Source organism: Squalius cephalus, assembly GCF_949319135.1.
Source record: "Squalius cephalus genome assembly, chromosome: 2".
NCBI lineage: Eukaryota > Metazoa > Chordata > Actinopteri > Cypriniformes > Leuciscidae > Squalius > Squalius cephalus.
This window is the reverse complement of record NC_137123.1, coordinates 5,911,889-5,936,027: the sequence shown is the minus strand read 5'-3', so window position 1 is coordinate 5,936,027 and position 24,139 is coordinate 5,911,889. Positions and strand designations below refer to the sequence as shown.

Sequence of the window (24,139 nt, the reverse complement as noted above, 5' to 3'; positions counted from 1 at the left end):
TTGTCAACGCAGTGCGGCAGCCTGCAGACCTAGGGCGAGCTACTAGCGTGCCCATTGGCTGCCCTGCGGCAACTGCAGCAGCCTACCGCTGAGCCCTTGGCGTGACGTCACGACCAATGAGCGCGCTTGGCGCGCTTACTGCGTCACAGCCCGCGAAAAGGGGTGTGTGGCTTAGCGTATATAAACAGGGCTCGGAGGCTGCTTCTCTGATTTCTGTCTTTTCAGCGAAGCTCTTCGCATCGCTGCTCTCTGAGGAAGCCGCCGTTGAATCAAGCGACCAGCACGCCGAGGATCTCAGCCTGAGGACGCCGGCCGCCTTCGCCGCCTTCAGCCTTCCCTGCCTGCTTCGCTATCCGGCGAATATATCCTTTACTGCTCTGTGTTGTATGTGTGTGTGTGTTCGCCCCGCGACACACTTTGCATCTAAAAGAGCGCGAGGCGTTGTTGCAAATGCCTCGCTCATCCTGTGGCTCGTGCAGAGCCTCGCTCAGCGACGGAGACCGCCACGTGGTCTGCGCTCTCTGCCTGGGCCTCGACCACGCAGCCCGCGCCCTCTCCACGGGCGGCTGCGAACAGTGTGAGGACTTGCCGATGTCGACCCTGCGGGCTCGACTCGCCATGTTTGATGATCCTCCACCTTCCCCGGCTGCCTCTTCAGGGCCGCGAAAGAAGAAACGCCGCTCTCAAAGGCCTCCCGAGCCGGTGGTTATAGCTGAGCGCTCGCCGGAGCCCCTCCCGCGAGCCTCGCTCTCTCCTTCTCCCCCGCCCTTCACCGACGCGCAGCGGCCGGCCACTGCCTGCACTGCCGTCGCCTTAGGGGATGAAGCAGATGACGCCGCTGACAGCTGCTCTCTGCTTGCTTCGGACAGCGAGGAGTGGTCGGGCTCTCACCGCTCCGCCTCCTCGACTCCAGAGTCTGGCAGGTCCCGCTCCAGTGTTGACGCGGAGCTTATCCGCCTCCTCACCAAAGCGGTCGACCGACTGGGATTGGACTGGTCCCCACCCAAGGAGCCCGCGCCGAACCGACTCGACGGGTGTTTTCTGCCTAGCCGCCGCCAAGCGCCAGCCTCTAGGTCAGCACCCTTCCTGCCCGAGCTCCATGCGGAGCTATCGAAGTCGTGGAACGCGCCCTTCTCCGCTAGACTCCGCTCATCTGTCTCCTCGGCCCTCTCCCAGGTGGACGGGGCCGCCGAGAAAGGATATACCGGCATCCCTTCCATTGAGGAAGCGGTGGCAACGCACCTTTGCCCGCCGTCTGCTAGATGGCGCTCAAAGTCTGCCCTGCCGTCCAAAGCCTGCAGGACCACATCAGCTCTCGCCGGCCGCGCATTCGCCGCCTCCGGCCAAGCTGCTTCCGCCCTGCACTCGATGGCTGTTCTCCAGATCCTGCAAGCCGACCTCCTCCGCGAATTGGACGAGAAGGGCTCGGATCACACAGCCTTAACAGATCTGCGCAGCGCGACGGACCTTTCGCTCCGCGCTACCAAAACCGCTGCACAAGCCATCGGCAGATCCATGGCCGCGCTCACCGTCATCGACAGACACTTATGGTTGACGCTGGCGGATATGAGTGAGTCAGAACGCGCTGTTTTCCTCAACGCCCCGCTCTCGCCCACTGGCCTCTTCGGCCCTGCGGTCAGCGGGATTGTGGACCGCTTCTCTGAAGTACAGAAGGCGTCGCAGGCTATGAATCTCTTCCTGCCCCGCCGCTCGAGCCCAGCCGCAGGCCGCTCTCAAGCTCAGCCTCCTGCGCGCAGCTCCACACAGCGCTCGTCTCGGCCACCAACTGCTTCGCAGCGACGCCAGGGCGGCCGCCCTAGGTCGCGCTCAACCAGCCGTCACAGACCGCCGCCCCCCCGGGGTCCGCGTCCCAAGATAACGCTGAAGTCTGAGCCCGCGAAGTCCTCCTAGCACCCGCAGGGAGGAAAAGATGGCTGAGTCCCGCTGCGGCCGGACCGCCATCAAAACGCCCAGCTCTGTCAGTCCCCTCAGTACAGGCTACTGCAGCAGCTTACACCGCAGCCAACGAGCCAGTAACACCACTCGCTCGCCTGCACACAAACGCCGTTTTTACGGCGGCCCAAATAAATCTCAGAAAGAGTGTAAATTCGGGTTTTCCGGCTCCGGCCGAAGGTGTTGTAAGTGCAGAAAATGTGCCCACTCCCACGTGCTCACTGCTTCACACAAACACGGTCCCCATGGTAACGCGCTCAGAGCGCTCTCTCATAAAGCGGTCACACACCGCTCGAGTACTAAGTGTAGTAAATGTGCCCACAACTCTGTGCTCACATCTACCCGTAACTCGCTCTGTCACTCGGTTACCCCGGGCAACAACGGCTCAGGCCGAGAGTATTATAAGTGTAGAAAATGTGCCCACTCCCATGTGCTCACTGCTTCACACAAACAGGGTCCCCATGGTAACGCGCACAGAGCGCTCTCTCATGAAGCGGACGCAAGCCGCTCGAGTATTAAGTGTAGAAAATGTGCCCACAGCCTTGTGCTCACACCTACCCGCTGTTCGCTCTGCCAGTCAGTTACCTTGGGTCACAGACCCTCTAAAGCTCCCAAACACTGGCCATGTCATAAGTGTAAACTCTGCGCCCGCTCACGAGCACGCGCACTCACTTTTAGACATTATAATCCCCACGCCACTCTCGCGCCTGGGATGTTTGACAGCAAATCACGCTCCATCCGATGGGACCGAGCTACTGAATGCTGTTCAGTCGGCCAATACTGTTTACCAGCCCCCGTGTTCGAGCACCAGCGGCGCGCACGCCGCTCCATCCTCTCTGATACAGGTTCCCCATCCCGCGCAGCGCGGCGATCTGAACCCAGAGACCATTCGACCCCTAGCTATGCATGCGAAAGCATGGGAAGCGATTCAGGGCGCGTCAGAATGGGTGCTGAATACCATAAAACACGGCTATTCGCTTCAATTCGCTCGTCGCCCTCCGCGCTTTACAGCACAGACGGAGACGAGAGTGAGTTCAGAAGCTGCGCACCTGCTTCAAGCAGAAATAGCGAAGCTGCTGCGCAAAGGGGCTATAGAACAGGTTCATCCTTCTCTGAGCGAGTCGGGCTTTTACAGCCGCTACTTCCTCGTACCCAAGAAGGACGGAGCGTTAAGACCTATTTTAGATCTGAGACATCTGAACAAAGCCCTCATGAGACGGCCGTTCAAAATGATCACAACCAGAAAAATCCTCGCGCAGATTCGCCCAGGAGACTGGTTTATCTCTCTCGATCTAAAAGACGCATACTTTCAGATCCAGATAACTCCCCGTCACAGGCCATTCTTGAGATTCGCCTTCAACGGTCGAGTATATCAGTACACAGTCCTGCCCTTCGGCCTGTCTTTGGCACCCCGTACATTTACGAAATGCATGGACACGGCCCTCGCTCCCCTGAGAAAACAGGGAATGCGAATACTGAATTATCTGGACGATTGGCTTATTCTAGCGCAGTCAGAGACGGAACTTGTGTCTCACAGAACAGCGCTTCTCAGCCATTTGGAGGAGCTGGGTCTCTCGGTCAACTGGACCAAGAGCTCGCTATCGCCCCGTCAGTCAATTTCCTTTCTTGGAATAGAACTGGACTCGGTGGCTATGACGGCCAGACTGTCGGAGCAGCGCGCGCGCCGCATCCGCCTCCTCGCCGCATCCCTCCAAATAGGCAGCCGGGTTCCGCTGAGGACATTCCAGCATATCTTGGGGCATATGGCCTCAGCTGCAGCAGCGCTCCAGCTGGGCTTACTGCGCATGCGCCCGCTTCAACGCTGGCTGAAAGCGCGCGTGCCCCACCGAGCCTGGGCGGCCGGCGGCTTGCGAGTCAGAGTGAATCAGGGCTGCATTTCAGCCCTGCAGCCCTGGCTGGCAGCCGAATGGTATCTCACGGGAGTGACTATGGGAGTGATTTCACACCGGAAAGTTGTCTCGACAGACGCTTCCAACCTAGGTTGGGGAGCGCTCTTCGAAGGCAGACCGGTCTATGGCCGCTGGTCAGACCAGGAGAATCTCCTACACATAAACTGTCTAGAGATGCTCGCGGTCGAGAAAGCGCTCAAACACTTCCTCCCATTCCTCCACGGTCACCATGTTCTAGTCCGCACGGACAATACATCGGTAGTGGCCTATGTGAATCGCCAGGGCGGTGTCAGATCAAAGACGCTCTGCACCCTGGCGGAACGCCTCCTCGTGTGGGCTCAGCACTCTCTGCGCTCGCTGAGAGCCGCGCATGTGCCTGGCCACCTGAACGAGGGTCCCGACAGACTGTCCAGGGACAACGTTCCCCCTGGGGAGTGGTCTCTACACCCCCAAACAGTCCAGTCACTGTGGCGCCGTTTCGGCAAAGCGAAAGTCGACCTTTTTGCGTCAAAAGACAACGCTCATTGCCCAGAGTTCTTCTCGAAGAACGAGGACGCGCTGGCCCAGACCTGGCCCAGCGGCCCGTTGTACGCTTTTCCCCCGGTCTCTCTGCTGCCTCAGGTCATCAAGAGAATCAGGGAAGCGCGCCACTCAGTGCTCCTCATAGCCCCATGCTGGGAGAACCAAGCTTGGTTCCCGGATCTAATACAGCTGGCAGACTCAGCCCCCTGGCCGATACCGGTGAAGAGAGACCTTCTCTCTCAAGCCCGCGGCTCGATATGGCATCCCCATCCAGAGCGCTGGTCTCTGCATGCGTGGAGCCTCAACGATTACACGCTGATCTGCCAGACGGGGTCATGAACACGATCATACAATCTAGAGCCCCCTCTACGAGGCGGCTCTACATGTCGAAATGGTCAGTGTTTAACAGATGGTGCACTGCTAAGGGGCTCAATCCACAGACATGTGGGGTATCGCGAATTCTGTGTTTCCTTCAAGAGCTACTGGACGCGGGCAGGTCCCCCTCCACGCTCAAAGTCTATGTTGCGGCCATTTCAGCGCTCTCTGTTTCAGAGCGGGGCCGCGCATTAGGAAGGAACGAGTTCGTCATCCGCTTCCTTAGGGGAGCCAGGAGGATGAACCCCCCGCGACCCCCCGCGGTTCCTATGTGGGATCTTTCTCTGGTCTTGGAGGCCCTGAGAGCGCATCCCTTCGAACCCTTGGAAACTGTGGATATGAAATACCTCACGCTCAAAACCGTTTTTCTGATAGCACTGTCTTCAGTCAAACGAGTGGGAGACCTTCACGCGTTATCTATTAACGCCGCGTGCCTCGAGTTCGGACCTAATGACTCCAAAGTCATTCTCAGACCGAGGCATGGGTACGTTCCCAAAATTTTGGGCACTCCCTTCAGAGCACAGGTCATTTCCCTCTCAGCCCTGCCAACGCATGGCAGCGAGGCCGATGGTAATCTCCTCTGCCCGGTCAGGGCGTTGAGAAACTACATTTCACGGTCCGCCGCTTTCAGGCGCTCGGATCAGCTCTTTGTTTCGTTTGGTGGGCGCACCAAGGGTCTCGCCGCCTCGAAACACAGCCTGTCCAGATGGATAGTGGACGCTATTGCTGTGGCTTATGCGTCTAAAGACCTGCAGTGCCCATTGGGCATTCGAGCTCACTCCACCAGAGGCATGGCCTCGTCGTGGGCGTGGTCCAGCGGGATTCCCATTCATGACATTTGTGCAGCGGCAGGCTGGGCCTCCCCCTCTACATTTGTTAGGTTTTACAACCTGGATGTTCCCGCCTTGCAGGCGAAAGTGTTATCAGTCTAAGTCTCGCGTATGCCGGCCCACTATCTGTGCGCGGGCTACGGTGTGTGATTTAGCTCTACTGGTTGAGCTGCACTATGCAGACCCCCTAGTGTGTGCTTATGTACGGCGCTAGCCCTCTTTAGGCCGCCCGGCTCTCCGCTATCACGTTCCCCGGGCTCTCCCTGGGACTCATTCAGTGGATGCTGGGCGCGCACGGCGTTGACAAGGGCGTTCCCGTAGCGTAGCAACTACGCAATACGAGAGAACCTCTCGTAAGAGAACGTTTCGGTTACTCACGTAACCTCTGTTCTCTCTAGAAGAGGGAACGAGTATTGCGTAGCCCGCCGTGCTCGCGCCACGAGCTCATTTCGCTTCATGCGACAGAAACCAGAGAAGCAGCCTCCGAGCCCTGTTTATATACGCTAAGCCACACCCCCCTTTTCGCGGGCTGTGACGCAGTAAGCGCGCCAAGCGCGCTCATTGGTCGTGACGTCACGCCAAGGGCTCAGCGGTAGGCTGCTGCAGTTGCCGCAGGGCAGCCAATGGGCACGCTAGTAGCTCGCCCTAGGTCTGCAGGCTGCCGCACTGCGTTGACAAGATTATAAAAATTAAGGATAATTTTTGGCTTCAGTATCTCGAGAAAGAAAGGCTTTCCCGTAGCGTAGCAACTACGCAATACTCGTTCCCTCTTCTAGAGAGAACAGAGGTTACGTGAGTAACCGAAACGTTCCTCATCTTCACTCATTCTTTGTCCGGGATTGTTGGTGTTTACTCTGCACTCTCGAGTTGTTCATTTCTGTTAATAAACCTTGTTACTATTTTGAAACTCTTAACCTGCCTTCATCTTCATCTTTTGAGTTTAAACTAGGGGTGGCACGGTTCACAAAACCCACGGTTCGGTTCGTATCACGGTTTTAGGGTCACGGTTTTTGGTTCTGTACGGTTCTTGTTGTTATTTTTTCTTTTAATCTTTACACTCCAAAAATTTACTTCAGCAGATGATATACAGCTTAATTATCTAATTATTAATTTATTTATTTCATAAATGGGGCGTGTTTGCAAAACGCAGCTTCTCATTTCCCATTTCAAGGTAATATAGTGAGTGAGTGAGTGAGCGGTTACCGTGAGGAAACTTTCAGTGGCCCTGGAGGTCCATCCATCTGTAGTGAGAGCTAAGTGGCTGTGTCGGACAGTTCTTTGTCAATTTTTCCTTGTGTCTCGTCATCATAGGCGCAATTTGCATAGTATATAAACTGGACACAGCGACCCCATAGGTTTCAACGGAGAAAAGTGAAGCAAATTAGAAGCACTCACTTCATGATGGCTGAGCGTACTGCACAGACTCAAACTGAGCTTGATGACGTAGATGTGATGTGAGCAGCCTTTCTGACAGTTGTAAGTCTTCTAGTAGCTGTGCCAAGGGAAATCTGAATCATTCCCTTCTGAATCTTGCAGAGACGGAGAGCGTGAGTAGGAGCTGTCCATGAGCTAGGAGTAGGAGCAACTTTATGATTCTCTGTGGGCTTCTCCCTTGACTTTATCAGACTTTATGCCTCCACGTCCCCCCGATTGCCTGCGAGCTTCTCCTCCTGTCTATACGGTAATTTCCAGAGAGTCGCGTGGTTATGACGCAATCGTTAGCCTACTTTTACAAAAACTGCTTCTACGGGGCCATAACGTAAGATACAAGGTAATGGAGCCTTTTATACATTGTTGTTTCTTTAGAAATAAACAATGGACAAATGGAGTCTTTAAACGCCTCAGATGTAAAGTTATTCGCTGTCAAAGTGATGCCAAAATGAATGGGAGTCAATGGGATGCTTACAGCAGGTGATGGCTTGTAAGCCAATGGCGGCGCCCGGGGGTGGTACGGAATTCCAGCGCTGGTAATTTGCAGGTGGGACATGTCCCCACCATTTTTTTGCCAGAGTCGATATTATCCCCACCACTTTTGAAACATGGATGTACCAATACAAATAAATAAAGCATCTCCAGTTAACTAGCAAAGTATTATTTTCGCTCATTTGTTAAATAAGAAGCAATCTAGCGCTGAAATGTGTTTTTTTTTTTAATCAAGTGATCAAAGTGCTCGTTGCCGCTGCGATCAGTGGCGCTGATACAGTGTTCTCTTGTGGCTCGCGCACACGCTGCAGTCTTCACTCGGACGTGCGCTTCAATCCGTTGTGGAGACTCTCTATTCATTCTGGTGAAATCACAAAACAAAATTCACACAAATCTGTCCCTGCTTGATATACAACCACTGATAAACATAATCGGTTTTGATGAAAAAGAAAAAATATATACGAGTGCGGATTAGAACTCAGAACCTCTGACACGCTTGGCAAAAGTTCTGCCACTGGACCATTAATGTACATACGTTAAACAGTCGATCTATGTATTTATTCACATGAAAAAAACAACATATAGTGGAGTAGATCTCATTAAATGTCTAAGTAAACCCAGTGCACTATTTAAATCGATTGCTGGACATCGTAATGTTATTCCAGGGTTCACCAATCTCGGTCCTGGAGGGCCGCTGTCCTGCAGAGTTTAGCTCCAACCCCAATTAAACACACCTGAACCAGCTATTCAAGGCCTCACTAGGCATACTAGAAACTTTCAAACAGGTGTGTTGGAGCTGGTTGGAGCTAAACTCTGCAGGACAGCGGCCCTCCAGGACCGAGATTGGTGAACCCTGTGTTATTCTATCTGATTTATGATTTAGCCTTGTATTAGCACGGGCACGAGGCTACATTGCGCATGCGTCGAACTGTGTCATGCACACACGCACCGAACCGAGACACGCGAACCGAACGGTTCGGTTGTTTTTTCATGTCCGTGCCACCCCTACTTTAAACGTGACACTATTATGAGCGGACGGTGCCTTTCTCAACAGTATAAGAGATGGTAAAATCACAGGAGATAGCTTTAATTTGTTTGTGAATAGGCATTCTAATGCATAAATCGAATAATTTAGTAATTCCAACAACTTAAATCGTAAATTTAATTTTTGTTGTGTTCTTGCTTGGTGAAGAAGAGGAGAGAAGTGTATCCAGCTCTGTTTAATAAAATACATGTTCTGTTAAAAAACAAACTGGAAAAAAAGGGCAGTATAATAAAAATAAGGGCACTTTATTAAAGTTAGTAAAAATGTATAGAGATATTAAGAAGAATAACTATTATTATGAGTAAATTACTTTTGAATCACTATTGACTATTATTTTTTGTTACATTGAGCTATTTTTGCATGTTAATATGGGGAAAATAGTTAGATTGCAATGTCATGTAGATTAAGACTGTACTAACGTTGTAATTTTTGCTTTGTTGTATTGTATAATTGTGCTACTGAATTTAACTCTAAACTCTAAGTTTCCACAATAAAGGTCTGAAATCAGTCTCTCCACACTCTTTTGGCAAATGAGAGCAGGAGAAAACTAAAATGAGTCTCCATAATGAGAGAAAAGATGAGGACACTGCCTCTGAAACGAGTCCTCCATCTCCTGGATCCAGCTGTGTGTCTGTGAAAAGTGATCAATCCATGAGGAATCTTCCGTCTGGATCCAGTGATGCAACAGTGACCTCTGACCCCAGGTGAGACACTGGCCATTTTAGGACTGGCAGATGCTTTTATTCAAAGTGATTTACAGTGTATTCCAGAAGCCTGCAGTGGGTGAGTGCTGATACTGAAACTTCACAGAGAAGCACTCAATCACTTTCCTTGCTTGCAGTTTTCAAGATGTGTCTAAAGACTTCTCTTGACTAAATCCTTTTAAACCACTATCTCTCTCTCTTTCTAGTAATGTATGTGTAGTTTGCTTTAAATGGCTTTGTATGAAAAGTAGGGCTGTGCGATGTATCGTTTTAGGATCGATATTGCGATGTGCGCCAGATGCCGTCCGGTTCGCCAGATTAATTGCTAAGTTTAACCATCATAGAGTGATAGTTTATCATTTGCATGTTTTAAAGTCCTGTCAGTTTAAACATCAAGTGCAAGAAGACTGTAACTCGCGCACTGTTTTGTGTGCGCAGACAGAGCCACGCAGACAACACGAGAAGTCCATGAACACCGAATTCCCTTCCCTTTCTTATCTATTTGTGCTTGAACGGACATGTCCACGGAAAATTAAGTCAAAATGCCCTTCCTGACGAGTTTCTTCGTAAAATCAATCGGTTATGAGTTGTAAACAGAGAAAGAAAATGGATGCTCATCATTACCGGTATTGAATACATGCATTCGTCTTGAAGGACAAGTTCGGTATTTTACACTTAAAGCCCTGTTTACAAATTGTTTCTGATGAAATAGAACGGTTAAGATTGAAATTTAAACATGTTTCTGTCCCGAAAATTTTCGGTTTCTTTTGCTTTCCCCCCCCACCTCCACAATGGTTGCATATGTGCACTAGAACAATCCTTCCTAAAATGCATTAAACTTTCGTTTACAAAGACGTGAAACTCGCCAAGTGGTCAGGGGTGTTCACTGATGTGCTCACACAAAAATCGCTGCAAAAGATGCTTTCCAACAGGTGTTTTACCATTCGTTGTAAAACTGTGGACCTACAATGCTATGCATACTGTAAGTTTAGACACCCATGCTAAAGTTGACTAAAAAGAGGAATAAAAAAAATCATCTTTTGGAAATTGAACTTAATGCCTTAATTTAAAAAATTAGGAAAAATCCAACCTTTAACCCCCTGAGGTCGGCTATCGCGCCGGCGCGATAGGCTCGTTTTTTTCCATATGAGTGCAAAAAAACAAAACAATTTTTTTTTATTTTTATCTTATATGCTTGTGTTATACATCAATCGATCCTGTTTAGTGTGTATTTTTTTTGTGTATGCTCATAATAAAAACAAAGTGTTGTGCTTTTCGCCAAATAAAGAAAAATAAACATGATGCGAGTTCTGCCTACTCTCCGTCAGTGAAGTCAATTCTGAAACGCGTCCGAAAATGAACTGTAACTCAGCGAATACTCAGTCAAACAGGCATACAGTCACACAGGCATGAAGCTTGAATTCTCTTCTTTTAAATTGTAGCAACAATGGGTTGTACATTAATATTAATATTAGCTCAAATGATCTATAGGGAATTTTAATAATTAATCATGAATATGATTAATATTTTGCATAATACAGTTACATTAATTTATCGCAGCTGAACTAGATTGATATATGAACGATTACCATAACGGGTTATGGTTCGTCATTAATACATCAATTGTTCTTATTTCAGCTCGAAGTTATGGGATAACTTTAATGGAATTAATTTAGTTATCAAACAATCTGTTTGTCCAGCAAACATACGTAAGATTAACTTAACTCTCAAGGAAAATTATCCTTCTTACAAACACGAGAAAGAGTATCTTTTCCAGGCCTTGAAAAGACACTCTCGGTGTTTGTAGACTAAAATTAGGTTACTTAAATCGTAGCCTACCAAGATAAAGCATATAGCTAAGATCGAACATTTCAGGGACTAAGTAACATGGGCAATTAAATCAGAGTCAGTCAAGGGCATATGGAATTTAATAATTGGACTAATACTACATCGAACTAAGGAATACAAGTTCTACAATTTACACGAGTAAATATGTATGTACAGGAAACGTAAACAAAATACAAGACTAAACGGATAACAGATGAGAGAGGGAGAGGAAGGGAGAAAGTGAAACTAAAGTTTCAGGACGAGAGAGATCACCGAGATGATCTCAGCATGGCAAAATCACAGACAGTAACCCGTAAGAGACAACAAAGAAATCACATTATAAGTTCAATTCAATAATCGATACTTGCATGGCACATGGTTCTCTTTGTATTTGCTGAAGAAGAGCTCCTTTAAGAGCGGGGCGTGTTTCCTCGTGTCTTCGGGGCGAGCAGACTCGCGCGCAGTTTAAAGGTTCACTGAAACGTGAAGTGGCCAGAAACATGATTCAGAGTTCAGTTCCCTTTGTGGAGGGAGTAACGAATATGAAAATAAAACTTAGTAAAGAAAATTAAACGGAGATGAGGACTCCCTAGGTCCCATGGAGCCAGGAATTTCCTCAGACGCAGTGCTCGTGCACGTCCTCCATGAAGAGGAGCGCGCGCCGCGGGATTTTCAACAGAGTCTTTTCCTTTGAGTTGAAGTTGTCGGCTGAAGTTCGAAGACGAAACAAAACTAAAAGACTTAAATAAAATAAAATATAAAGCCCCCTAAACGGGAGCCATTGATGGTCTCCCTGATGAGGAGGGTTCAAACAAGCAGGAACAAACAAGACGAAAGAAAATACCGAACTCAACTGAACGGAACGCGGAGTGTTCCGCTTTTCTAGGGTAGCGAAAAATTCCTCCTCCCTGGCGCTTGGGCCAATTGGAACGCGAAATTCCAGGCGGGAGAAATTTCCTTTGTCTCACTTAGGAGTTCGATTTGCATGTTTTATGACAGTCTTAGGATCATGCCATTTCTACTTTAAACAATTATAACTGCAGTAAAATGCATTTTATCATAATTTGGTACCCATATCTTTCCTACGGGTATATGGAGGTTCAATTCAAGACCACATTTGGTATGTTTAAAAGCTACGGCATAGAAATGACTTCTTATTCTGTAAAATAAGCATTAAGAGTTCTACTAACAATCTAGGAATAAGATTAACCCAAAATGTGATGTACATTTACAAATGGAAATGAAAATTGGACTTTTAAAAAGATCCACATGGCATATCTATGATTGCAACAGGGTGCACATCTGAAACATTATTCCTTTAAGGTTTACAAGAATACAAAAACCCATCACAGAGAAGAACAATCGTGGAAAAGAGAAATTACATTCAGGTTTACATATTTCTTCAATGGTTATACATATAGAAAATGTAGGATTTAAGTAGGGTTAAAGATTAACACTAACTCTGCTCCACTCCTAAAATCTCTGTTGCTGGACATTCCATTAGGCAATAAAACACAGTTCAACACAGGGGGGAAGGGATTGCCAGAGAATGTTAGTGAACCTTCTCTAACTAAAACACTATTGATTAAAGAATACATTTCAAAACCACACCTCTAGAAAATCATAATTATATGATCAAACAAATTAATAAAACATGCATACAGGAAGGTCAAACCCAAATCTGAGTTACATACATTAAAACTATATTTCTATAGGAGGATGTTTGTGTGTGTGTGTGTGTCTGTGTGTAGAAAGTTTCAAGTTTCGTTATCTCTCTGTGGTCCAGAGAGGGGAAAGGGGGGGTTTGGAATGTCTCTGAGGTGAAACTAGTGTCGTAAAAGTCAATTGGTCGCCGACTAGCTGGAGCCGAAGCCTGATTTGCACTCACGAGTTCAAAGTGCACCAGCTTTTGTATTCAGGAAGAAATGTTTTTAGCAACACAGAGTATTTGAATTTGTTAATTCAAACCAACGACGAATGATTCGATAGCCAATGTTGTTACATATTGAAGTAATTTTTATAAAAAACAAATATTCACAGTTTATGTAATATGTATGCAAAGAGAGAGATGTCAGTCGTTCTCATCTCAGCTAATTAAAGGGGGGGTGAAATGCTCATTTTCACTCAATCTCCTGTTAATCTTGAGTACCTATAGAGTAGTATTGCATCCTTCATATCTCCAAAACGTCTTTAGTTTTATTATATTTAGAGGTGAAAGATTGGCTGTACCGAGTCTTTCCGGAAAAAACCGAGCGGCTGGGGGCGGGCCGTGTGGGCGGTGTGCTATAGCTGTGCTAACTGATCTAACAACAACACAGAGAGACATTTGAAGTAGTTTACTCACCGTGACTGCTCGATCCTTAAGCATTAGACGATCTGCAAATAAGTCGATCTGGGCTTTGTTTATAAAACAATCATCGTCGAAATGCAGGGAACAAAGAGTCGTGCACAACCTCCGTTGATGCTTCGAAAAAACAAACTCCATCCACTATTCCCTTAACGCTGGGTTCTTTGGGAATCTGTGCAGGGTTGTCTTGCCCTGCCAACCAAAAACCCACTTATTTGGTGACATTGACTTCCCTAAAAGCCGAGCATAGCGCTTTGAGGTAACGTACTGCTTTCGCTCTCTTCTCTCTCTGGTCTGCGAGTGCGCGCGCGGCCGCGGAGAAGTGCCCTTAGGACCCATATAAGGAAATTCCGCTCTATCTTACGTAAGACAGAGCCATACTCGAAAAAAACTTTCCGAAACTTGTGACAAACCGGAAGGAGTATTTTTGGAACAAAAATACTCCTTCAAACGTACAACTTAACTTTTGAAACTTTGTCCATGTTTAGCATGGGAATCCAACTCTTTAACAGTGTAAAAAACTCAGTATGCATGAAACAGCAATTCACCCCCCCTTTAAGTTTTAATGTGCTCCGCCCACGGAGAGCGCGCGCTATTCAAACGCAAATGTGAGGCGATCCATACAAACCTGTGAAACGCCCACATCCGCTGGATAACACACACCGCGAGTTCACTTTCAGACTTATGTACTTTACGATGCTGTGAGGAATAATACTATCTTGTTAATAATCCTGCAAAAATTTACCTCAGAAGTTCTGGAAGTATCATTTCGAGGAGCAAACGGATCCCGCTGAGGAATTAGGTCAGTTCTGTTTGCTTTGTTCTAATCGGAATGAATGAACGCAAAGATGCGTGCTGTTGTGGAGCTACTACAGCTGGCAAAAATACTGTTTAAATATGAATCGCGTTTCTGTGTATGAATGAATGAACGAACGAACGCACAGATGCGTGCTGTTGTGGAGCTACTACAGCTGGCAAAAATACTGTTTAAATATGAATCGCGTTTCTGTGTATGAATGAATGAACGAACGAACGCACAGATGCGTGCTGTTGTGGAGCTACTACAGCTGGCAAAAATACTGTTTAAATATGAATCGCGTTTCTATGAATGAATGAACGCACAGATGCGCGCTGTTGTGGAGCTACTACAGCTGGCAAAAATACTGTTTTAATATGAATCGCGAATACAAAGAAAGATTACACTGGAAATATTGTTACAATTTTAAATGTTGTTGTAATTGTATAACCTTAAAAAAAAAAAAAAAAAAAAAAAAAAAAAAAAAAAAAAAAATATATATATATATATATATATATATATATATATATATATATATAAGGATAGATGTAAACAAAATCTTAAAAGGTCATTATAAGCCTTCTCTTTAAATAATTTTATTATGCTTTATAAGTGACACATTTGGGAAGAGAATATATTCCAAATCTGAAAATACAGTATGAGAACAATTAACTGCACAATTACTAGAAATGTTTACCTTGGATATTGTACAATTTGCAAGCAAAATTTGTGGAAAAAAACAACAAACCAGTTATATATTGTCCTTGCATTCTTGTGGCTCAGTCACACACCTGAATGAAAGGCTCATTACGTATGCAGCCTCATTATGCGGGCCCCATTGACTCCGCAGGTGTGAATCACGCCCACCCCCATATGGCCTTTCCAAACAAAAAGTGTTTTACAAGATTTAAATCAATGTATTGTGTTATGTGAATGATTAGGCAGGATGATTTTCACATAATTTTGAAGAAAAAATTCTAGGCAACGTCATCCATTAGTCAAAAGTCTTATTTACATATATTTAGAATGTGTTTTATGGCCTTATTTCAGAAACTTTAGTTTTTTGTTTTTGAAAAAACCATGCATAAACATTATTCTATCAAAAATACAAACATGTACATGCAAGTTGTTCACATATTATGGTAGCCCTGTTTGTGCTAAATAGAGTGAATTTACACCTTTGCCATTAATATGTTTATAAGCAACTGAAAAAAGCACAAATGTCAGGGCATGTCAGAACATCTCAAGGACCCCAAAAACCCCTCAGACCCCAGAGGGTTAAGGACACCAATTTTCTTTGTGAATGAATAATGTATCATACATAAATAAATGTTCTTCCTTAAAATACAGGGTGCATAAGTCTGGACACCCCTATGTTAAATTCCCATAGAGGCAGGCAGATTCATTGTGAACTTTATCAGGATGCATAGTATCCTGGATCCATGAAGTTACTGGCCTTTAAAAATAAAAATCTGCCTGCCTCTATGGGAATTTAACATAGGGGTGACATCCAGACTTATGCACCCTGTATTTTAAGAAAGAACATTTATTTATTTACGATACAATATTCAATCAATAGGAACGTGGCCCAGCCCATGACACAATTTTCACAGCAAAAGCAAAATCCTGACACGAGAGCAAGAAATTGCATCGAGAGCAAAGAAAAGCGTTTTGAGTGAAACACTTTTAGAGAAAATGTTTTCACACTGATAGCAAAATATATATATATTTTTTATATATAGAGAAAGTATTTTGAGAGAGATTTTTTTTTTCTCAGAAATAATTTAAAAAAAATCAAATTTATATTTTTTTATGTTCTATGAGAAAATACTTTCTCTCAAAACTTTTTTTAGTCTCAAATATTATTATTTTTTGCTATTGGTATGAAAACATTTTCTCACAGATATTCTTTTTTCTCTCATGAAATGCTTTTTCGCTATCAGTGTGATCACTTTTTCTCTCAAACATTTTTTTCTCTCTCAGATCATTTATTTTCTTGCATGTAACAAAGACACAATTCTAGCTCCATACTAATGCTGCTTTGTACCTGTTGTGGAAGTCCCAAATATGCTGGAAACCCAAACGCTGATGTGTCTGGGTTCACAGAGAGTGAAACAGGAGTGGATTTTCAAACCTCTCCCATCCCACTACCACAAAAAATTAAATCCTGTCCTGTCCCTATCCAAGAAAAAATTACTCCTTTCCCTCCCACTCCCGTGTTGTGTTTTTTTTTTTTTTTTTTTAGCTAAAAATACAGTACAAATCAGAGCATTCCCACCTTAGTTGAAAAAAATCTAAAATGAAGTTTATTTTATTGAACTGAGAGCCAGCTTAAACATTGCACACACATTACATTTCATGTAAATCATCCATGCAAACACACACACACACAAAGGCACGCACACATTATATAACCAAATTTTCACTAGTTTCCATTAAGATGGAGTCCCACTGTTGCTATGCAAGAACAAGTGTCCACACATTCCAGACTGAGGCTAGTGCGCTTCTCCTCAATTAATCTATCTATCTGTCTATCTATCTGTCTATATATCTGACTGTCTGACTGTCTGTCTATCTGTCTATCTATCTGTCTGTCTGTCTATCTGTCTGTCTGTCTGTCTATCTGCCTGTATGCCTATCGAACATTCTATCTTTTAAAATTGCTACCTGTAAACCTTAAAACTTGCGGTGTTAGCTGTTAAAACTAGTTCAAACTTTCTGGTCTAGCTTTCTCAAGCCAACTTTTAAGTTTGTTTACAAACTTTACTCATCTAGTTTATAATTAAAATCTACAAAATGAACCAAACTTTCATAAATACATACAAAGACAAAACAGACCAGATTTCCTCTGAATGAATAATTGGCTATTGTTACCAATCGAATGAAATTAGTGTAAACATAATTAATCTTAGTAGTGCACAGTAGCACAGAGGCTGCATGAAGTGACATTTAGATGTGGTATTTATGCATTTACATTGCAATTACAATTGCATAATTTAATGTTTTAAATATAAAATTCGGAATTTAGAAATAGGAAATGTTAAAAAATTTATGAATTGGCCTACTTTTAGATGGGAATCTAAAGCCGCCCATAGGTGGCAGCAAGTTTTAATGATTGAGTCACTTAATCCTTCAACTGATTCGTTCAAAACAGCTGAATCATTCAGGAACAAAACAAATTACTGTTTATATGAATGGCTTAGTGAATTAGTGATTCGCCCCCTTTTGTTCAAAAACACAGATTCATTCAGATATGAAATAAAAAACAGCACTCTTGCTCGTGTCACATTGTTGAAATTTTAGGAGCATTTTTGGCCACATATCTTCTTTCCACATATTTCCAACCCTGATTGGAGAGCAGAACATGTATATAAAAAAATTCCAATCATTATAATATGATTTAATATATATTTGAACATATAATGTGATTAGTGCCTTATCGAATGTTGATTAAAGGGGCATTATGCAAGTCTGAGTGTTTTTTCTCTACGAGCTCCCCCTAGTGTCTGGTAGTATAATGCTTTCAAACACTCTGTCGTAAAAACGAACTGTTGTCCCTCCCCCCTCGCCACGAGCAACCCAGCTGATCAGCTGTCAACCTAGCTGAGCAGAGGAACCGGCTATTTCAAAACCAGTTATGTCTACCGAGGCAAGTAAAGCAATACTTTCTTTCCAACTGATGGCGATTTTTTTATTTATTGTGTTGTCATGCATACTAGTATTTTTACCGGGAACGAACGATATGAACGAGGCGAACTACTGCTTTCGTGTTTGTTTGTTTGTTTGTTTGTTTGTTTTTGGGAGAATGGGCATGAGCATAAAAAAAATATATATATCGGAGGCTAATATTTGTCTAAAGTTATATTAGCAAGGTCTATAAGTTCATCTGGTAGAATGATGGTTTACCTTTGCTTGTCTAAGAAAACATCAGAACGTTTTTTCTAGCTCGATCATGATATGTGCAACATTTTGCGCGTCTGATATTGCCTACTATCAGACGCGTTGACTTAGTGACATAAAATAAAAGTGTAAGTTACACAAATAAAACCGACAGAGGAACGGCCACACAACTACAGAAATCAAACGTGTTTGCTAATGACAATGCCTAACATCAAAGTTATAGTATCTAGCGTAACGTAGTAAGCCCCTAACAGACAGCGATCATAATAAAAACCTTTACAGACAATAGCAAACATCCTGAGGTCGCAATTACTTGAAATTTAAATATTAAACACAGTTTATTCCAAAGATACTTAACTTACAAGTGCAACAGCAGGATCAGCATCCGTTTTGCAGGCTTCTGTTTCTCTCAGTTCTCACCATTCTGAAAAAGCCGGTCCGATATATTTACTCGAGTCTTACTTCTTGCTCGGTCAGTCTCCCGTTTCCTCTTTCGTTGGTCCTCCGACAAAGATTTCCTAGCTTTCTGCTTCTTTTTTACAGGCTCAGCCTCAGCCATAACTCAATCTATTGTTGCCCTTTGCTTATAGCTAGCCCGCCGGTGTTTGAATGGGGGCGTGTACGTGTGCAGTGCCGTCAAGCAATTCGTTACATCGCGAGACCTGATATCACGCGATACTTCCTGACACCGACCCGCGTCCCAAAGTTGCAAGTGAGTTTTTTCCGCTCTCGGGCACCAGGGGGGTGCGAAACCACCACCATTCAACCCGAAATGAGTAATATAACCATTCCACTGACTCCGAAGCTGTTCAGTTAAGGTTAAAAAGTTACCTAGTGTCCCTTTAAGTGATGCTTGATTTTTAAATCATTTCAGACCCCTTCTTCTGATAAACTGCAGCGCGAGCAACTACGTGAAAGTGCAACTTTATTTCATTGTAAAATTAAATGAAACATTCCATAAGGCACTAATTCTACACAGAATTTACTACACAGGGCAGAAAAGCATTGCACAAATATATTTGCAGGCATGCATGTTCATATTAACTTTTTAAATAGTGTACCTGCCCCACACTCAACATTCCTTACGGTACTACCATATTGACGATACTACCGTTTAAATTCAATGGTATCGCCCGTATTTTTGAGTAATCTTTTTAAGTATTTTAAGTAATCTTTAGTATCGCAATACTACTGTAGTACCAGAATATTTGGTAACCCTAATAGCTAGTGCTCTAACATTCTGTTTTTATTTGTCAGTATCAGCAGGAGGGAGATACTGAGATCAGAGTCTCCAGAACCCAGCAGTGTATCTCTGAAGAGTAACAGATCCATGATGCAACCCGTTACTTTCAGTGATGGACCAGAGACCTCTGACCCTCTGTTAGTATAAACATTAACTGGCTAATTTACTGTTATGCATCTCAGATAATATAAGATCATTTAAAATAATTTAAGAAACTCAATGAAATTACACAAGGGACATATGCACTACACAAGGGTGCAACTTAAAAAGGGACACCAAAGTCATATCCAGTAACTGATATATTGATGATATTTCTGATGCTCAATGTAATCACTGGAATTGCTGCTCTCTTATTTTTTCAGCAGGGGGGAGCTGATCAGATCTGGGCCGTCCTCTACATCCCACTATCAGACTCTCATCAGTCAGAAAAAAACTGAAGCAGCCCTGCAGACACACACACTGGATACTGGAGACCTGCAGAGAGTCAAATACCAGCACAAAACCAGCATGAAGAACAAGTATGAGAGATTATTTGAGGGAAACAAACTCCAAGAGAATGAAACCCTCCTGAACAGGATCTACACACAGCTCTACATCATAGAGGGAGAGAGTGAAGGAGTGAATGAAGAACATGAGGTTTTACAGATGGAGAAAACACCCAGAACACTACACTCACAAGACACTCCAATCTACTGCAATGACATCTTTAAAGCCTCACCTGAACCAGGATGTGAGGAGAAAGACCAAATCAAGACTGTTCTTACTAAAGGCATCGCTGGAATTGGGAAAACCGTCTCTGTTCAGAAGTTCATTCTGGACTGGGCCGAGGGAAAAGCCAATCAGGATTTAGATTTCATGTTTGTGCTTCCATTTCGAGAGCTGAACTTGATCCGAGATCATCAGTACAGTCTTTACAGACTTCTGCTGGACTTTCATCCTGAACTTCAAGATCTGGATCCAAAGATTTATGAGGAGTGTAAAGTTGTATTCATCCTTGATGGTCTGGATGAAAGCAGAATCACACTGATGTTTTCAGACGCTCAGAAAGTTTCTGATGTGACTGAGACTTCATCAGTGGGTGAGTTGATGTCAAACCTCATTAAAGGAGAGCTGCTTCCCTCTGCTCTCATCTGGATCACCTCCAGACCAGCAGCAGCCAATCAGATCCCCTCCAAATACATCCACCATCTGACAGAGATTCAGGGATTCAATGAGCCTCAGAAGGAGGAATATTTCAGGAAGAGAATCAGTGATGAGCATCAAGCCAGCAGAATCATCTCACACATCAGAAGAGCAAGAAGCCTTAACATCATGTGCCACATACCTGTATTCTGCTGGATCTCATCCACAGTCCTTCAAAAGCTGCTGAAAGAAGATCTGAGTGCAGAAATCCCTCAAACTCTGACTGAAATGTACATCCACTTCCTGCTGATTCAGATCAACATGAGGAATCAGAAGTATGCAGAGAAAGATCCAGAGAAACTCCTGCAGTCCAATAGAGAAGTGATTGTGAAACTTGCTGAAGTGGCTTTCAAACAGCTGATGAAGGGCAATGTGATGTTCTATGAGGAGGACCTGATTGAGAGCGGCATAGACGTCACCGACGCCTCAGTGTATTATGGGATTTGCACTGAGATCTTTAGGGAGGAATCTGTGATTCATCAGAGGAAAATCTACAGCTTCATTCATCTGAGTGTTCAGGAGTTTCTCTCTGCTTTCTATTTGTTTTACCTTTATGTAATGAAAGATGTCGACACATCCAAGTTTTTGGATGTAGTTCATTGTCTGCATAGGGAAACAATAGATAAAGCCCTTAAGAGTAAGAATGGACACCTGGATCTGTGTCTGTGGTTCCTGCTGGGCGTCTCACTGGAGTCCAGTCAGAGACTCTTACAGGATCTACTGACACACACAGAGAACAGCTCAGATAGCATCAGGAGAACCACACAGTACATTAAAGAGAAGATCAAAGATGGACATGGACTCTCTGCTGAAAGATCCATCAATCTGTTCCTCTGTCTGCTGGAAGTCAAAGATCAGACTCTGTCCAGAGAGATTCAGGAGTTTGTGAAATCAGACAAACTCTCAGAGAAGAAACTCTCTCCTGCTCACTGCTCAACAATCGCCTACATGCTTCAGATGTCAGAGGAGGTGCTGGATGAGCTGGACCTCAAGACATACAACACATCAGACGAGGGTAGAAGAAGACTGATACCAGCTGTGATCAACTGCAGGAAAGCTCTGTGAGTGTGTTTTTCTCTCTTGTATACTCATTTAAGTTACTTAATATGTGTATATAACTTCAGTCAGATACATTTTAACTGTTAGAGAATTTGCAGACAGAAAATTTTGTTCTGCTCTCTTTTAGTCTTGCTGGCTGTAATCTCAGTTGCCAGTCATGTAAAATTGTGGCATCCGCCCTTCAATCTTCAAACTCGTTCCTGAGAGAGTTGGATCTGAGTAACAATGGCCTGCGGGATTCAGGTTTGAAGCTGCTCTCTGATGGACTAAAGAGTCCAAACTGTCAGCTGGAGATACTGAGGTGTGGAGAAACATATAAGGGATATATATACACTCAGCCGGTCATAATTTTGATGTGTGTTTGTTGATGATCTGACTGTGTGTGTGTCTGTAGGTTGTCTGGCTGTATGGTGACAGAGGAAGGCTGTGGTTATTTGTCTTCAGCTCTGAGTTCAAACCCCTCACACCTGAGAGAGCTGGATCTGAGCTACAATCACCCAGGAGAATCAGGAGTCCAGCTGCTCAACGACAAACTGAAGGATTCAAACTACAAACTGGAGATACTCAAGTATGTGGGCTAGTTATGAATCATATATTTCCTAAAAGGGATATTTTGTTAAAATAACGTTTTTTGAAATGTTGTGCTCCCATTATTTTTGCTGACTTTTCTCTGATGTAATACAGAAAATCTATAAACCTCATGTAAGAACAACATTATTAATCTGTTATATCCAACTTTAGAGGTGTAAAACTAGAGGTTTACTAAAATTACTACACTACAGTATTATTTTTTCACTATAAAAAGAAGCGAGTGTAGTTACCGATTGCAGATAAAATCTGGAGAATGTTCATAAAGTGCACAATGAATCAGTAACAGCCCTGCTCCTGGAGGTCTGCCTTCCTGCAGACTTCTGTTCTAACCCCTTGACTTCACAATCCTGCCTGTAAGTTTCATGTAAACTTGATTAGCTGGATCAGGTGTGTTTGATTGTGGTTGGAGCTGAACTCTGCTGGACAGTAACTCTCCAGGAGCAGGGTTAACTAGGCCTGCTGTATTGAAAGCTTATTTATATACTTTCTTAAAAAGCTTTAAAAAAAGTGGTACCATTGGTCCGTGGCGATTATGTAATAAGTAGATGTGGCTCTGAGGCTCTGCATTTTTTTGGCATTGAAGTTTTCTCTGGTTCATTTCTACTATTCAGTTCATCCTTTGCATGTCTTCTGTTGACACGCCCCCCACAGAAGAGAGGGGTGTGGTGAGCAGTTGCTCATTATCATTTAAAGAGACATGCACCGAAATGGGTCGCTGTGAACAGAGCTGTTATTGAGGAGGTAAAAAGGGTGTTGCTTTACACAATCATTAAGGAATTTTAACCAAAGTATGTTCCATACTTTAATTGAAGACCAGAGGTGTGTAGTCCAGGGGTCAGAAAGTAAAAGTCCTGCCATATGTTTATTCCATTCATGAACTCAGCCAGCTGATTTCACTAATTAGTTTTATCTCCTGGCTGAATTAGCAAATCCAGGTGATTGGAGCAAATTACTGAGGAGGACTTTTACTTTCTGAACCTGGACACCTCTGCTGAAGACCCTAAAGAATCATAACAACTTGTGGAAAATGGGATCCGCTGACCCCTTTAAAGTCGACATGAAATCAAAATTGACCCTATTTACTTTGTTAGCGCATATTACTAGTCTTGTGGTGAACAATTAATCCGTGCAAGTTAATACACAGTTTGCCGTGGTAATCTTTAATCAAAGTCTGAAAAGTTTCTTCCGGTCTGAAATGGCGTTCCTTTTCTGATGACGTAGGCTTGACGGCTTGGGTTGAAAAATGCTTAACCACTCCCCTCAAACCGTTAGTCTGCTATGAGCGAGAGATGGAGAGGAGGAGCGCTGACACTAAAACCCTGCCCTCTGTTCAATATTCTGTTTCACTTGGAAATACGTCACAACAGTTATTTGCAACTTCCGGTTCACGCGGACTTTAAGCGAAGAATATATTAGGGCCTTTAAATGTTCTTTTTTTTTTTTTTACTACAGCGTAAAACTACCATAATATGCTTGCAGAAATTTAAGAAACATGCTAAGTTCAATTATTAGTTTCTATGAAAAACAATGCTTCAGCCAGTTATTCTACTTTTAAATGTGCTTTTCGGGGCTGAATGTCTGTTTTTGTTTTGGTCTGTGTGATCCCGCTACACTGCAAATTTGCCCAATAGTATTTTGAAACACAGGTTGCCAGTTGGTGAAAAACACAGCGTATTGCAGCCAGCAAACAACTGGGTCAAAGATTGCAGATTTTACCCAACCTAAAAAGCCTCTGCAGTAAAAACATTGCAAATTATTACATTGGCTGATCAGCTTGCAATGTAAGGTTCATGAAAGGAACATGAAATGTATCGCTTTCCATTTTCATGTGCCCTCATTCCTTCTGCGTTTCTCAATCTGGCAAATCGTGTGTGCGTCGATTCTGAGGACGGGGTGGGAGAAACAACTCTCTCCAATATTTTGAATATGGAC

General features: G+C 44.1%; 2 protein-coding genes across 3 annotated transcripts in view; both read left to right on the top strand.

The window, feature by feature from the left end:
• LOC307154460 (NLR family CARD domain-containing protein 3-like) overlaps window positions 1–24,139 on the top strand; it is a 115,522-nt gene that overhangs the window by 37,623 nt on the left and 53,760 nt on the right.
• LOC307154457 (protein NLRC3-like) overlaps window positions 1–24,139 on the top strand; it is a 28,688-nt gene that overhangs the window by 3,067 nt on the left and 1,482 nt on the right. The window contains exons 2-6 of one of the 3 annotated variants that reach the window (XM_079864418.1): window positions 9,099–9,262; window positions 19,390–19,512; window positions 19,738–21,618; window positions 21,744–21,917; window positions 22,011–22,184. In XM_079864418.1, the coding sequence (XP_079720544.1) occupies window positions 9,111–9,262; window positions 19,390–19,512; window positions 19,738–21,618; window positions 21,744–21,917; window positions 22,011–22,184 (2,504 nt within the window). In that variant the 5' untranslated portion in view covers window positions 9,099–9,110. Of the gene's footprint in view, window positions 1–9,040; window positions 9,263–19,389; window positions 19,513–19,737; window positions 21,619–21,743; window positions 21,918–22,010; window positions 22,185–24,139 lie in introns of all 3 variants that reach the window. The other 2 variants (XM_079864416.1, XM_079864417.1) reach the window with 2 other exon arrangements.